Raw genomic sequence first — 16,766 nt, forward strand, 5'->3', positions numbered from 1 at the left:
ATTCAATAAGGATTTATTAAATGTCTACTATGTATAAGAGCCCATGTTAAGTTCTGGATACATAAAGACAAAAATCAAATAATCCTTGCCTCCAAACAGCTTTATATTCTACTGGGATATAAACCTTTAAAATAAAACAGTACCCACTAAGCTTAGCTATCAGGCCGGCTTGAGTACTATGACTTCTCATGAGTACATGAGTTGCTTGGTTCTATGGTTATAAAGAATCCCTTGGAGCCAAGCTGCCATTCTGCCAATGTCATAGGTTAGGAGCCTAAGGCCTAGGGTGAAGGAGGGCCTTGGCCTGTGTCCTACACTTTTGTTAGGGAAACTCAAGAATTCAAATTAACAATTCCCTGAATTATGCTCAAAGATTACTGCAAATGGTGATGGCAACCATGAAATTAAAAGATGCTTGCTCCTTGAAAGGAAATCTATAGCAAATCTGGATAGCATACTAAAAAGCAGAGATATCACCTTACTGACAAAGGTCCATATAGTCAAAGCTATGGTTTTCCCAATAGTAATGTATGTCTGTGAGAGTAGGATTGTAAGGAAAGCTGGGTACCACAGAATTGACACTTTTGAATTGTGGTGCTGGAGGAGACTTGAGAGTCTCGTGGACAGCAAGGAAATAAAACTAGTCAATACATGAAGAATTAATTCATGCTATTCACTGGAAAGTCAAATACTGAAGCTGAAGCTTAAATCCTTTGGCCACATAATGAGAAGACAGGATTCATTAGAAAAGACCATGATGTTAAGAAAGATGGAAGGCAAAAGGAAAAGGGGATGGCAGAGGATGAGATGGATGGATAGTGCCATGGAAACAGTGTACATGAACGTGGACAGACTTAAAGAGATAGTGGAGAATAGAAGGGCCTGGTGTGCTATGGTCCAAGGGGTCAGAGGAAGACTCAGACACAACTGAACAACAAGAATCATGCTACCCCTAACTCTGTAAATCCTCACCTGAGACAGCTTTGAAAGCTTGTCAGTCAGTCAATAAATATTTATTAAATGCCTGCCCAGCACTGTGCTAAGCCCTGGGGATACAAAGAAAGGCAAAGGGTAGTCCCTACCCTCGAGGAACTCTCAATCTGTTGTGGGCAACAACATGAAAATGGCTAGACAAACAATAAATATGATTAAAAAGGAAATAATCAACAAGGGGAAGGCTAGAATGAAGAAGGATTGGGAAAGGCTTCCTGTAATAGGTGAAATTTTAGCTGGGACTTGAAGAAAGCCAGGGAAGCTGACTTATTATAAACTAAAGATCTGCAGTTTCACGTACAATCTCCTCATTCTTTTTTTTTTACTATGCATATGAAAATGCCTATGTTATTTGGTGTTTATTAAATTCAACTTAAAAATAAAATATAAAAAAAATACCTTACCTGAGCATAAGAGAACTCAAGCCCAGTGACAGAAAACATAACCTCGGCTGCAGTAATCATTATGTACTGTGGTAACTGCCATGCAATGGACATTTGATTGGGTGAAATATCTTCAGTTTTCCATGCCTGGAGACCCTGATCAGAACTCTAAGCAGGAGAGGAGGGAGACACACCAGTCAGTAGTACTATCAAAACACTTCTGGGGCAGCTAGGTGGCACAGGGGATAGAGCACCGGCCCTGAAGTCAGGAAGACCTGAGTTCAAATGTGGCCTTAGACCAAACACTTGACACTTACTAGCTGTGTGACCCTGGGCAAGTCACTTAACCCCAATTACTTAAAGAAAGAAAGAAAGAAAGAAAGAAAGAAAGAAAGAAAGAAAAAGAAAGAAAGAAAAAGAAAGAAAGAAAACCCATACTTCTGACATCTATCTTTCTTTTCCTTTTCTTTCATGGCAAGGCAATTGGCATTAAATGACTTGCCCAGGATCACGCAGCTAGTAAGTGTCTGAGGCTGGATTTGAACTCAAGTCCTCCTGACTCCAGAAGTGGTATCCTATCCCACTGTGCCACCTAGCTGTCCCATGTTGTTATCTTTCCAACCAATCATATTAACAGTCTTCTTTTGCTTTTCATTATTTTCAATCTATTACTTTCAGGGCCATCATCAACAAAATTAAATCAGACTAAAATCTATATTAAAAATCAAGGACACACCTTCCCTCACATATACACAATTTGCCCAGCTCTCCATGACAAGAGCTTTGAATGGACCAAAATTAATCCACCCTTTTGCAATTATTAGACAGCTACTTCATTTCTTATACTTAACTGGACAGGGGTTTCAAGGAGCCAAATGACCTGAGTCCTTCTGTTCAAGTCACATTTAGGAAGCAACAATTTACCCAAGCAGATCCCAGATAGTGATAGTTTCTAGGGGCCATGTTGAGACAAGGGCAGATTGTCTTACTTGAGCGTGAAGACTCAAGGTGAATTCTGATTTCCAACCCTCACTCCACTTAAAAACCATAAAATACCATCATTCTTTACATTCTCAGTCCTAGAAGTAGGTACACAACATACAGAGACCTCAGTGGGCCTTCAAGGGCTAGTCTGGGCAATGGATGTCTTACCCAATGGATGAGTACAATGGGCTTCTTGCAGAAATGATGACTGTAACATCTTATCTTTCTTGACTTGCTTACAGAGTCTATTCTCCACTTCCAAGCAGCCTCCTTGGGTGAGGGAAAGTGAAGGTAAGGCAGACATAAATGAGAAGGGGGAGAGCTACTTACATTAGTAATAGCAATTACATATGCTGCACCAAAGTCAAGTAGTCCCAGGTCCAAGGAGAAGTCCTTATCTTCTGTTCTACACTGCACGTGATGGTACCTGGAGAAACAACAAAAGAAGGATCTCAAATCCAAAGCTACACTATGCCTCAAAAAATTAGACATCTCTCTCCCTCCTTCTCTCTCTCTCTCTCTCTGTGTGATTTAAATAATAATGCAATAAAAATGAAAATAAGTGACTTCTCTCTCAATGTGATTTAAATAATAATGTAATAAAACAAAAACAATAAGTGATTTAAGTGCAATTTTTTGAAATGTGGAAATAATGACTACACTTCCACACCTTGATGTAGAGTTTTCATGACAAGGTACAAGGTTTTCTAAGTTAAACAAATCTGAGGGGTAAACAGCCTGGTAGCTGTTTAATGGACAGTAGATCTCCATGAGGCACCTCAGTAGGGCTCCTAAGTAGCTGAGGAGCAGCAGAAATTTGCTGGGCCTAGGGAGGGCAAGCCTTGGTTGATAAGCCATCAAGATGTGCAGGATTACCCACAGGGAATAGGTCACTAAATACAAGCTTTGCTTCGCTCATAATTTACTGCTCACAATTCGCCTCTGGTTTCTGGAGTAACTCCTATCTCCCCATGTCTTTGCAGGACTATAGGTATGTAGGAGGGAAAAATGAATTTAACTTGAATATAGATGGGAAGAACATGATCTGAAAACTCAAAGGCCTGATCCATGTCCCTTTCTATATCTGATTACTCTGGATACACACTACAAATATTTGATCTTGTTGAAGTAATTCCCATGAGGATAAGGCTCTTACTTTCCCCTTTCCAAGGTTTTGTAGTCAGAGATGCCATAGTCTTCACCAACACTGAGGGAAACATCTCTGCTTAAGGTGAGGTTAACATCTTTATCCAAGGTGTTAATAAACCTGTGAGTCAGGATAAAGGCTGTTAGGACAGAATCAGACAAAGCCCTGAAAAAACTTTCCTAATGCAGGAGTTCTTAACCTGGGATCCATGACCTTGTTATTTTGTGGTTCGTTTGTTTTTTTTCAAGTGTTTTGATAACTGTATTTTCCATAGAATTGGTTTTCTTTATAATCCTATGTATTTTATATTATGACTTCAAAAACATGCTTCTGAGAAAGTGCAAATAGGCTTCAGACTGACAGATGGGTTCATGATACCAAAAAAGGTCAAGAATTTCTGACCTACTCTCTTTCTGTCTTTGGAGCACAGAGCAAGAGGAAAACGATAAATATAAGCAGGAGGTATTTAGGCAACAGGGCCCAGGACTATGTGAAGGGATTGGTCCTTGCCCTAACCCCATCAAAGCCAACCTGCCTCTCTGCTGTGCTTTCACTCTCAGGGGAAATATTTGTTGATCCTATTGCTCTAGGAAATCCAGAAGTGAATCTCTAATCAGCACAAGCAGAGGTGTCTCCACCCACAGCACACAGATCAGACCTAGACCATGATCCAGCAGGGAAAGAGGACCCCAGGCATTCCCAGTGATTTGTACCTCACAGCTGCCATCCCATTGGCTGTTGAAGTTGCCATGCCCTTCACCTACAACACAGGGAAATCAAAATGAGTTAGAAAATTGTCAAAGGATATAAGTAGCAATTCTCAAAGGAAGAAACCCAAATGATCAAAAGGCATATGAAAAAATGCTCCAAATAACGAACATTTGGATTGAAAATCAAAACTATTTGGTCACATCATACTTATTATATTAGCAAAGATAAAAAATAAAAAGGAAAATGACAACTGTTGAAAGGGCTGCAGAAAAATAGAGAGAGTCTAGGAAAAATAGGAAAGTCCAGCCATTCTGAAATGCTATATCCCCAAATTAATCTGTGGCTTTGATCCAGGATAGTACTACTAGACCTAACCACAAAGACATCAGAATAAAAGATCCCAATGTACAAAAGTATCCATAGAAGTACTTTATCATTCTGTCTTTTTTGTGGCTTCTGCTGCTCAAAACAAATTCTAGAGTCATAGAGTCATTATTTAAATATATTTGGAGTAGTTTGGGGGAGAACTCAGGCAAGTCCCTGCCTTTACTCTGCCATCTTGGCTCCAACCCATAGCAGTACTTTTTGTTGCATCAAGAACTAGAAATTGGGGGATGGCTAAATAAATTATGGTATATGAATGCAACAGATGAAGCATGACACCCACTTCCTGATAGAGTGATAAGCTCAATGTAATTAATGAAACATACATTTTTGGACATGGCAAATATCCAGAATACTGGATTTTTTTTTATTTGAGGACAGATTAGAATGGAAGTTCAGAAGTAAACACAGATAAGCAGGTCAGCTTTGAAAAAAACACGTTGAATGTATTATATTCTTTTTAAGAAAAGCGAGCTGTATGTAATAGAGACTTGTGGTTTCACATACAATCCTTCTGTCTGTTCTACTTTGTATCATGAAAATATGTGGAATTTTTTTTCCTCTCCTTTTTTTTGGGGGGGGAGGGTTGTTCATTAAATTCAGAGTAAAAAAAAATTTTTTTTTTGCGAGGCAATTGGGGTTAAGTGACTTGCCCAGGGTCACACAGCTAGTAAGTGTTAAGTGTTTGGTCTGAGGCCACATTTGAACTCAGGTCATCCTGACTCCAGGGCCGGTGCTCTATCCACTGTGCCACCTAGCTGCTCCTAAAAAAAAATCTTTTTAATCCTTTAGACTTAGCCATCAATAATTTATACTAGGAGAGAAGAATCACAAAGACTATTCTGCCCAGTTAATGAGCCCATCACCTCACTACATATGCCAGTCAACCTCACCACACTCACCAGGATGCTGGAAACTCCACTTTGATCTCCACGAATGACCAAACTGTATCTGTTCTTCTCTTCCAGCATGTGCTCACTGGTAACAGACCTGTTGTGATACTGTAGCTGGAAGTGAAAACTCTGGCTCTCTGTAGTCAAGAGCATTTTAGAATGGTCTGTTGTCTTCTGCAGAAAGACATAATGTGTTCAGGGTAAAGAGTCTTTATTGTAAAGTTGGACACATAGGTTTGAATCCCAGTTCTGTTTAGTAGCTGCACAGCCTTGGTCAAATCACATAACTTCTCGGGGTCTCATTTTCCTTATTTGTACATGAGGAGGTTGGAAGCAGAATCCAGAGATCACCAGATGATCTCTAAGGTCTCTTTTAGCTTTAAATCTATTAACTGAGGTATCAAATAGTTTCTTGCTACTTTCATGAGCATCATAATTCCAAAAGGGGTGAAGGACATGGAGACTCAGAAATCTTCACTGTCATTATAGGTTTGAATGAAGATGCAATGCAGATAGCAATCCTTATTGTCAAAGTTGTGAATAGAACAAGAGTTCTTGACCTTTTTTGTACCATGGACCCCTTTGGCAGCCTAGTGAAGCCTATGGACCCTTTCTTTCTCAGAATAATGTTTTTAAGCACATCAAATATGTAAAGGAAACCAATTATATTGAAATAGAGACGTATTTTTCACCATCCAAGTTCATGGACCTATGGTTAAGAGCTCCTGCTCTTAGAAGGTCAATGATTAGGAGACAGTTTGAGATCTTTGGCTGGGCCATTCTAAATAACCGTGCTGATAATTGGGGATACTGTGCAAGTATGATCCCAAACCACCCTGGTTCCATCTCCTCCCCTCACCTGAAAGGGCTTAATGGGCTCTGGAAACACAGAGTTGTTATGATAATTCTTTAATGACACTTTCACTTCATCATCTGCTAGATTCAGAATCCTTAGGTAAACCTCTTTGCCTCCTGGCGTGTGTGGGCTCAGTTCCTAAGAGCAATAAACAACATGCAAGAATCGTAAGCATCAGGGGCAGCTAGGTGGTGCAGTGGATAGAGCACTGGCCCTGAGGTCATAAGGACCGAGTTCAAATTCGGCCTCAGACACTTGACACTTACTAGCTGTGTGACCCTGTGCAAGTCACTTAAACCCAAACACTCCCTCCCCCAAATAAAGGAATCGTAAGTATCATGGAACTTAGTCCTGATATTTATTGGTTTAATGTATCATCCTAGCACTGGGATCATTTACATTTATAGTTTAATCAGAATGGCTGGAAATGAAAAATTCAGGAAGATCTGAATTAGGCAAGCAGCATTCTGAAGTGGTTGGAAGACCGGAGTTGAAGTCTCACTTCTGTTAAGGTTACATTCACTAGCTCTCTCATCTTGGGAAAATCATCTAGCCTCTTTGAACCTCGGTTCCTTTGGAAAATGAGGATAAGTGCCAGTTTATAAACTGTCAAAGCATTATAAAGCTTGTCCAAAAGTCTTAGTGTAGTTTTAAGCCAATAAAGTTTTTTGGGACAGTGTATAAAGTAAACGATTCTGATGCCTCCTGTCATGGAGGCAACCTTTGGTTATCAAAATGATGACAGGGGAGCACAAGTTCTGACAGGTCCTATTAAGCTGGAAAGCCTTTGAGTATGATTGCAATGAAAGACTATGCATTGGTCATCCAAGAAACAACCTAACTACGCTTATCACCAGAAGTTTGGCCACGAGGTGATAAAAGTTAGGCCATAGCAACTCCTAAAAATCAGCCACTAAAGTGCACATGATTAAGCCCTCTGTGTTAGTGAAAGGCCCATCCACGCTAATAAAACCATGGATAATTTGCTATTTTTATGTTAAGAACATAAGAACTTTGAAAGAACTCATGGCAATGACAAACCATAAATCCAGAAGACTAAAGATGAAACTTTCTGCTGGGGAGATGAAGAACTTAAAATGGAGAGAGAAAGAAACATTTCAGGGCATGACCAATGTGGAAGTTTGTTTTGCATATGCATAAACAAATGCATGTTTATGATGAGGGCTTTTTTTGTTCGTTTTTGGTTTGTGGTGGGGCAGGCACTGGAAGAGACAGACTATAAAAGCATGTAAAATATATTGTTTAAAAATAGTTATTTTTTATGGTGGATTATCAAACTAAGCAGAGAATATTCAGGGAGGCATTTTCAATTTGCATTAGAGCTCATATATACTTGAATCTCAGGTTTGTACTCACATTTATCTTGATCTCAACAGTAGCTGCAATAGCAAATGCTAGGGATGCCAGGATCATACCAGTTGCCATTTTCCTAATAGACCTGCATAAGGGAAGGAAGAAAATCCATGGAACAAAGGACTATTTCAAGATATCCCTACCAATCAGACAATGAGAGGAAGCCATGAAATGTTTTCTGCAAACAAGGGATACATTCATCTATTTGTAGACTTGAATTGAGATAGTCTAACTTGAAGGCAAAAAGATTAACAACTGTCCCCACCCACAGATTATTTGATTCTCCTTTCCAATGAGGAATGGGTCCCATCCCATTCAAATTATGCCATTAAATACTTTGAACTCCTTAGAAGAGGCAATCTAGGGAATGAAAAAGAGAACAGTATTTGTTAAGCACCTACTATGTATCAGATACTATGCAAAGTCCTTTACAAATATCATTTCATAAAAGCACAATACAACAAAAGCTGGTCGATAAAGTTGTCTCCTATACTCTCTACTCTCACAAAAAAAAATGGGTCTCATCATCATAAAGCCTGATTAAAAGCACAAATATATGTGGAACTAAAAAATAAAAACTATAGAAATGAATCCTCATTTTGTAACAATTTACAAAATGGTCTTGACATGAACAAATAAGGGATTAGCAGAGAAACTATGGCAAACTAATCTCAATGTATCACTAAACAAATATTACCAACCACAACATCTATCTCAGAATTAGATAAAGAGAAAACCTGTGTCCAATGAAACATATACAGCAAGCACTTACGTTAAATTGATTCCACACATCTTGACCAAAGGGTAAATCCCCAAGTCAAACATTGGGATAAAGATAAGCACCAGAAGGGGATTCAGCACCTGTAATGTCATGTAAGGAAGACTAGTTACTAACATCCCAACAGAGACAATAACTTGTAAAGAAATATCCCAACTGGCAAGAGGGTCATCCCTCTCTTGTCCATTCCCAGCCAAACCCTAGAACACTCTGTGATGGCACCCTTACTCCAGATCCATTGGCTGACCTCTGGGGCATGCAGTTTAGAGCTGGCACCCCATTTCCCACTAATTTCTAAAGATTTGCACTTTCCATTGCTATCACATTGTCAGTTATTCAGCCCATATGCATTTGTTAAGTGATTAGCATGTGTCAGGCATTAAGCTACTTGCTGGTGTTATAAAAAAAAAAAGACAAAAAGCAGTCCCTGCCTTCAAGGGGCTCACATTCTAATAGAGAAGATAACACGTAATTAACCAGATACATAAAAGAGAAGGATTTTGTGATAACTCAAGTGATGAGGACCTGAACAAGTGGAGAGAAGGGGATGGGAAGGAGGAAATTATCAACATATTGGGTATATGGAGTTAAGGATGCCACTGAGCCTGGGTGACTGGGAGGGTAGTGGGGCCACAGACAGTAATAGGAAAGTTGGGAAGAGGGAAGAGTTTGGAGGGAAAGATGAATTCTGTTTGGGCCATACTGAGTTTGAAGTATCCAGCTTCAAATGTCCAAGAGACAGCTGGAGATGTGTGACTGGAGTTCAGGAGAGAGACTGAGTATATAGATTTGGAGATTCATCTGAATAGAGGATAATTCAGGGGATATAGAGGATAACCCCTGGGAGCTGATACAATCACAAAGGGAGAGAGCATCAAGAAAAAAAGATACGTTCAGGACAGAGCATTACATAGATGAAGAGGTAGCAAAAGAGATGGAGAGTCAAGTTTCTTGGATAACAGGAGAACCAGCTGAGGGAAGTGTCATGAAAATCTCGAATACTTCAAAAATAATAAGGAAGGGGTGATTTCTTCACTGCCTGGAGTCTTTAAAGCTTCAGAGTCTACCTCCCAGATCCTTCACATCCAATTCATGGCTGTTCTTGATAATATCCCCTGCTTGCCACCTACCCACCCACCTCTCAAATTCTAATTTAATTTGTCTAATTCTAAGGCTAACTTCCCTGAATAAGGCCAATTGCATGGTGGAAGAGCTCTCTTCAGGCTATCCCTATGTAGAGTGGATATAAAAATGACCATTTGTGAATTTGCCCATTCCTCACAGGTGCCTCAACTTCATAGCCCCAGGGAAAATGAAACTGGATAGGAGGACAACTGATAAGAAGTGGAGCTAAAGGATATAAGTAGGGACCCTATTCTGCACTCAAAGTGTCTACAAAACATTATTGCGTCCACTCTGAAACGGCATAAACCAAACCCTGTGATTTATCCAGAGCCTGAATATTCATTTTGCTGGTAGTACAGGGTAGTTTGGAAGAGTGGGTCAAAAAGAATCCATTTTCTCCAGTGCTATGACCTCCTTGTCTCATCATCTAGTTGCTGAACTGGGAAGGGGTAAGAAAGAGAGTACAAGAAGTCATGGCTATGAGGAGGGTCCCACCTGTATCTGGTCAGGCTGGAACACAAAAAATCCCTGAAACATGAAAAGAAAAAGCATTAGTAAACCTCTGAAAAAAAGAAGTTGGATCATAACCACCTGTGGTTAGTATATGCCTAGGATATAAAAGAAAATCAACAAATATTTCTTATCTGTAAAATGGGGGGGGAAACAGCAATACTTCACACCACCTATGTCACAGGTTTGTTGTGAGAAAAGATTATTTGTAGAGATGCTTCTATATTGAGCATTGTCTGTCTGACAAAAGTCAGGATCTGATGAATGCTGTTGTTATTCAGTTGGGTCCAACTCTTGGGGATTCCATGGACAATAGCATACCAGTATTGTCCATGGAGTTTTCTTGGCAAGGATACTGATATGGTTTGCCATTTCTCTCTCCTGTGGATTAAGGCAAACAGAGGTTAACTGACCTGCCCAGGGTCACACAGCTAGTATGTGTTTGAGCCTAGATTTGAACTCAGATCTTCCTGACTCCAGGCTTGGTATTCTGTCCACTGAGACACCTAGCTGTCCATCTGATGAATGAATTACATTAAAATAATGATGTATAGGAGGAAGACTATACAAATGGCAGTGTGGAGTAGTAGAGAGCAGACCTTAGGGTCAGGAGGACTTGGGTTCAAATCTAGCCTAACACATACTGGCTGTGTGACCTTGGGCAAGTCACTTAAGACCATAGCTCCAGAGGTTGAAGGGATATTATAGGTCATCTATAGTATCCAACCCCCCATTTCACAGATGAGAATTAACCTTTATAAAACTAACTTTCAGAACAATTGGTTGATTTTCCCCTGTAAATGAACTTTCCTCATAAGATGAGGAAACTGCATCTACCAGTGAAAATTGACAAATTGCTCTCATAACAAAGAAATCAAAGGTCTGATCCAAAAAGAGATGGGAAAAATAAATGCAAATGGATAAGCTATCATTTGGCAAAGAAGTCAACTCCCTTGATAAAGATCAAAAGCATAACTTACATGGAAAAATCACTTCTACTCACCATATTACCATTCATCCTAGTTGCCTGCAGAGTCCACCGAGAGCCCTAGAGAACAGAGATGTTTCCATGAGATATTTCATACCCTATGGTGGAAGGAAATGGAAGGAAGAAACTTAGAAAGGGTATAGCCCTGAATTCTTATTAAGGAACCTTTTTTCTTACCTGCTGATCCAAGAGAGCCCAGAACATTGGCAGTGGAATATAAAGGAACAACACACGGGTCAGTGCCTTCACTTCTAAGATGAGCTGTTTCTGTAGGAAGAAGGGAAAAGCTGGAACCTCCTGAGCTTGCAAAAAAAAATCTACCAACACTGAACAAAGGGGCCAGAAAGCAGTAAGAGAACAGCTTGGGTCAGAGTTGACTGAGGGAAAAGGCCTAAACCAGCAGGATGGATTTAGATTAGAGATCAGGAAGACAATGAGACTCTAGTGAACAGGTGAATGAATGAGGTTATGGAATCTCTCCCAAGTCACACAGCTCCCAAATCTCCTCCAAAACAGAGCTTGCCTTCTGAATTTGCCTCAATTTGCTTATATCAGGAATTAGCACCAGTGATGTGGAGAAATTAGAGGCACAGAAAATTATGTCAGTTGAAGGAGTCCACACAACTAAGCAGCAGTAGTAAATGGCCTCTAGGGGCTAAGGGCAAAGGAAAGGTGATCAGTCTGTCACTTGCCATCACATGGTCCATACTGCCCGCTAAGCAGACCATTCAGTTCTACAACCCTGACTCACCGGATACTTTTCCTCTGCCCAGTCCAGCCAGTGCTCTCTCTTTGGAATTTCACTGGAACGGTTCTTCAGGCGATTTGAAATAGCAAACTGAGGAAGAGCCAAGAGAGGATCAGAAAAAGAAAAAAAAAGAGGCAGAAATGTTTTCCCAACTAAAACCACCTTCATCCATTTCACCTTTGAATTTTTTAGACAAATCAATTACCATTAATCACAGAATTCCAGAGTCCTCAATAACTTTTTTTTCCACTTTAGTCTCTAGAAAGTACTCTTGTCTAGCTAGGATTCAAGAACATTCTACCATTTTGAAGATGGCTAAGCACAACTAGAGTGACAATCTGAGCTTGGAAAACTAGGCTATGGGGGGATGGAGCCAAGATGGCGGCATGAAAGCAGTGACTGGCTTGAGCTCTCCCCCAAACCCCTCCAAATAACTGTAAAAAAAAAATGGCTCTAAACAAATTCTAAAGCAGCAGAATCCACAAAAAGGCAGAGTAAAACAAATTTCAAGCCCAAGACAGCCTGGATGGTTGATCGGAAAGGCATATCCCCCAGGGCGGGGAGAGGAGCTCAGTTCGGCTTGGGCGCGCAGGCCACAGTGAACCTGGAGCAGGCCTCAGAGGACCGAATCACAGGCAACTGTGGCGGTTTCCAGACTCCTCAATCCACGAATGCCGAAGACAACTTAGAAGATCAGTGGGAAAAGTCTGTTTTTGCGGTGAGAGTAGAGCTAGGTCAGAGCCAGTTTCAGAGTGCAGAGTGAGGGTGCTGGCGCAGTGGCTGTGTCCTAAGCTTCCAGCCCACAGACTGAGGGGGAATCAAGCAGCTGATCAGAGGGGTACTACAGGGATCTTTTTGCCAGTGCTGAGGCAGGAATCTCTTGCTTTGCCCATGCTTAGATCTGGGTCACAGTTTTGGGTGGTGGTCCCGGGGTGAGGGGGAGCGCTGGCTGGAGTGGTGGAGCTTGTAGTAGCGGTGAAGAGAAAACCCTCCTCACAATTCCAAGAGAGAAAAGACTGCTTGTGGCCGGTCACTCAAATACCAGAACACAGGCCAGGAAAAGAGTAAACACCTCAACCCTTATCATACCACGTTGGAAGAACTGAAAATTTACAGGCCCCTACAAGTATCTCTGAAAACAGCTATACAAACCCCCTAAGCTTCGGACAGTACATTCTCCACATTGGAAGCAGACTCTTACCTTAACAAAGAGTTTAAAACTCAAGTATTGGCCAGGATCATGAGCAAGCAGCGTAAAAAGAGTCAGACTACATTATCTTACTTTGGTAAAAAAGAAGATCAAAATATACAACCAGAAGAAGACAACAAAGTCAAAGCTCCTACATCCAAAGCCTCCAAGAAAAATATGAATCAGTCCCAGGCCTTGGAAGAGCTCAAAAGGGATTTTGAGAAGCAAGTAAGAGAAGTAGAGGAAAAACTGGGAAGAGAAATGAGAGTGATGCAAGAAAATCATGAAACAAGTCAACAGCTTGCTAAAGGAGACCCAAAAAAATACTGAAGAAAATAACACCTTAAAAAATAGCCTAACCCAAATGGCAAAAGAGGTCCAAAAAGCCAATGAGGAGAAGAATGCCCTAAAAAGAAAAAATTGGCCAAATGGAAAAGGAAGTCCAAAAGATTACTGAAGAAAATACTTCCTTAAAAATTAGAATAGAGCAATTGGAAGATAGTGACTTTATGAGAAATCGACACAGTAGAACAAATCCAAAAGAATGAAAAATTAGAAAAAATGTGAAATATCTCATTGGAAAAACAACTGACCTGGAAAATAGATCCAGGAGAGAGAATTTAAAAATTATTGGACTATCTGAAAGCCATGATCAAAAAAAGAGCCTAGACATCATCTTTCAAGAAATTATCAAGGAAAACTGCCCTGATATTAGAACCAGAGGGCAAAATAGAAATTGAAAGAATCCACAGATCTCCTCCTGAAAGAGATCCCCAAAGGAAAACTCCTAGGAATATTGTAGCCAAATTCCAGAGTTCCCAGGTCAAGGAGAAAATATTACAAGCAGCCAGAAAACAATTCAAGTATGTGGAAACACAATCAGGATAACACAAGATTTAGCAGCTTCTACATTAAGGGACTGCAGGGCATGGAATATAATATTCCAGAGGGCAAAGGAGATAGGATTACAACCAAGAATCACCTACCCAGCAAAACTGAGTATAATCCTTCAGGGGAAAAAATGGTCATTCAGTGAAATAGAGGACTTTCAAGCATTCTTGATGAAAAGACCAGAGCTGAATAGAAAATTTGACTTTCAAATACAGGACTCAAGTGGAACATGAAGAGGTAAACAGGAAAGAGAAATCATAAGAGACTTATTAAGGCTGAACTGTTTACATTCCTGCATGGAAAGATGATATTTATAACTCATGAGACCTTTGTCAGTTAGGGTAGTGGGAGGGGAAAAAATTATATGTATTATAGTATAGATAGATAGATAGATAGATAGAGGGCACAGGGTGAGTTGAAGATGAAGGGGTGATATCTGGAGAATAAAATTAAGGGGTGAGAGAGGATTATACTAGAGAGGAGAAAGGGAGAGGTAGAATGGGGTACATTATCTCACAAAACAGACAAGAAAAGGTTCTTACAATGGAGGGGAAACAGGAAGGTGAGAGGAAATGAGGGAATCTTATTCTCATAGGATTTGGCTTAAGGAGGGAATAACATACACATTCAATTGGGTATAGAAATCTGTCTTACCCTACAGGAAAATAGGGGAGGAAGGGACAAGAGAGAGGGGGATGATAGAGAAGGGCAGACTGGGAAAGAGGTAATCAGAAGGAAATACTTCTGAGGAGGGACAGGGTCAAAAGAAAGAATAGAATAAATGGGGTGGCAGGATAGGATTAAGGGAAATAGAGTTAGTTTTTCACAACATGTCTACTATGGAAGTGTTTTGCATAACTGCACATGTATGGCCTGTATTGACTTGCTTGCTTTTTCAATGAGGGTGGGTGGGGTGGGAGGAAGGGAGGAAATTTGGAACCCAAAGTTTTAAAAACACATGTTTAAAAAAAATGTTTCCACATGCAACTGGGAAATAAGAAATACAGGATATGAGGTACAGAAATCTATCCTGCCCTACAGGAAAATAGAAGGGGAAGGGGATAAGAGAAGTGGGGGAAGAGATAGAAGGGAGGGCAGACTAGGGGAAGGGGTATTCAGAATGCATGCCATCTCGGGGTGGGGGGTGGGAAAAGATGGGGTGAAAATTTGGAATTAAAAATCTTGTGGAAGTAAATGTTGAAAACTAAAAATAAATAAATTTATAAAAAAGAAAAAAAGAAAACTAGGCTATGATAGAACAGACCTACAAAGTCACAGAATAAAAATATGCACCAATATTTATAGCCCCCTAAGTTAAATGTTTCATGCATTTCTCTCCAGTTTTAAATAGAGAAGATTAAAGATTCACTGGCTTACCCAGATACATTTGGAGACTTCAACCACTATGTTTCCTTCAGGGGGAGGTTTTTTGTACATCTTACTTCCAAGAGCAAACACAACTGTAAGGGACACACAGATAGGTGAGTTAAGCAGACCACTTATGGAAGGAATTGGCTTTTGATCCCTAAGTTTTGGTTTAAACATTATTGGATACAAGCATGGAGAAGTAGAGAAACTTCATTTGTGAGGTGAGGTATAAGGAAACAGATGTCATGCTCATTTTTATTATCTGATATGTGTGTCTAAGGTTTTGTGGGATCCTGTAGAATGCAGACCATGTGGTTTGCACATGGTGCATGTTTATTTAAATATCCTTCCATTTGCCATTCCAACAGGGAACATAAAACCAGACACAATAATAAGGACGAACAAAACACTACGTACTTAATATTGTCAAGATATTAGAAGACACTCTGTTTTCCATATATAAGACCCAACAAGCAAGCTGTGCCCTGAGCTTGGCATAACAACAGTCCTTTGGATTGCTCTCACCCTCTGGACAATCTGACCCTCTGGTAAAATTACTTAATTATTGTATTTCTCTTATCAGAACCAGCTATTCTCTGAGCTTAGATAAGCACTAGACAAGCTTGAACAAATTCTGGTCATGAAGCCCTGTGATGAATCAAACTTGTCACATTGTTGCTGTTAATCCTCATCGGTAGGGCTACAGTTCACTGTCCAACCACTAGTGTTAAGTATTGAGATCTCCCCACATAGCCTTGGGTCCCCCCACTAGGAGCAGGGCCCCAGCACATATCTAGATCCCCTCCTTGCTTGCAAACCATTTCCCTCATTTTGAAATTAAACTTCTGTTTGATTCCTGACTCTCCTGTCTCTTACTTGCTCTGTTTGGCTCCAGCCATCCACAGGTTAAAGGCCAGTTTGGTCCAATAGACATCAATCAGTATTAGAAGGAGGATTGGACATGGAACCAGGTCACTAGACTTTCTGGTACCAGTGGAAAAGGACTAGGCATTACTGGATATTTATTTCTTCAGAGTACGACTACCCTCATCTGGTGAGTCTTCTGCCCTTCTCCCTGCTCCAATGCCCAAGCTCTTACCTTGGTCGAGCTTGCCATTCTTTGTGAGGAAAACTCCAGCCCTTCACCCAACTCAGATCACTCTGGTAAGGATATCCTTTTCTAAACTGCACACCTCTGTTAATTGGTCCCTCTGTGTGCCTCTGTTATTTTTAAACTGCATGCTTCTGATGTTTCTTAAACTGCATGTCTCTGTAACTGTTGGCCTCTGTATTGATTGTAACTGCACACTTTGTTAAAATTGTTTGCGTCCTTATTAAATGTCTGTGTCATGTTTGTGTTATTTGTAGATTCTGTTACCTTGAAAGATTTAAAATGCAGCCAGCCAGGAAAACTTCTAGGGGCTACAGTCAAAGAGTTTAGAAA

At 40.3% G+C, this 16,766-nt stretch overlaps 1 protein-coding gene across 1 annotated transcript in view; it reads right to left on the reverse strand.

Annotated features, from left to right (window-relative positions):
* The window catches only part of LOC110208092 (solute carrier family 15 member 2-like), a 44,325-nt gene that overhangs the window by 2,814 nt on the left and 24,745 nt on the right, over positions 1-16,766 (reverse strand). Inside the window, exons 8-20 of the mRNA XM_020985911.2 lie at positions 15,332-15,414; positions 11,878-11,964; positions 11,304-11,393; positions 11,142-11,186; positions 10,124-10,156; positions 8,498-8,586; positions 7,729-7,810; positions 6,355-6,489; positions 5,505-5,669; positions 4,221-4,267; positions 3,517-3,627; positions 2,691-2,787; positions 1,398-1,544 (exon numbers count right to left, since the gene is read on the reverse strand). Of these exons, the coding sequence (XP_020841570.1) occupies positions 1,398-1,544; positions 2,691-2,787; positions 3,517-3,627; positions 4,221-4,267; positions 5,505-5,669; positions 6,355-6,489; positions 7,729-7,810; positions 8,498-8,586; positions 10,124-10,156; positions 11,142-11,186; positions 11,304-11,393; positions 11,878-11,964; positions 15,332-15,414 (1,211 nt within the window). The remainder of the gene's footprint in view (positions 1-1,397; positions 1,545-2,690; positions 2,788-3,516; positions 3,628-4,220; positions 4,268-5,504; positions 5,670-6,354; positions 6,490-7,728; positions 7,811-8,497; positions 8,587-10,123; positions 10,157-11,141; positions 11,187-11,303; positions 11,394-11,877; positions 11,965-15,331; positions 15,415-16,766) is intronic.

The sequence above is a fragment of the Phascolarctos cinereus genome, unplaced genomic scaffold, assembly GCF_003287225.1.
Source record: "Phascolarctos cinereus isolate Bilbo 61053 unplaced genomic scaffold, phaCin_HiC Scaffold_726;HRSCAF=1367, whole genome shotgun sequence".
Classification (NCBI taxonomy): Eukaryota; Metazoa; Chordata; class Mammalia; order Diprotodontia; family Phascolarctidae; genus Phascolarctos; species Phascolarctos cinereus.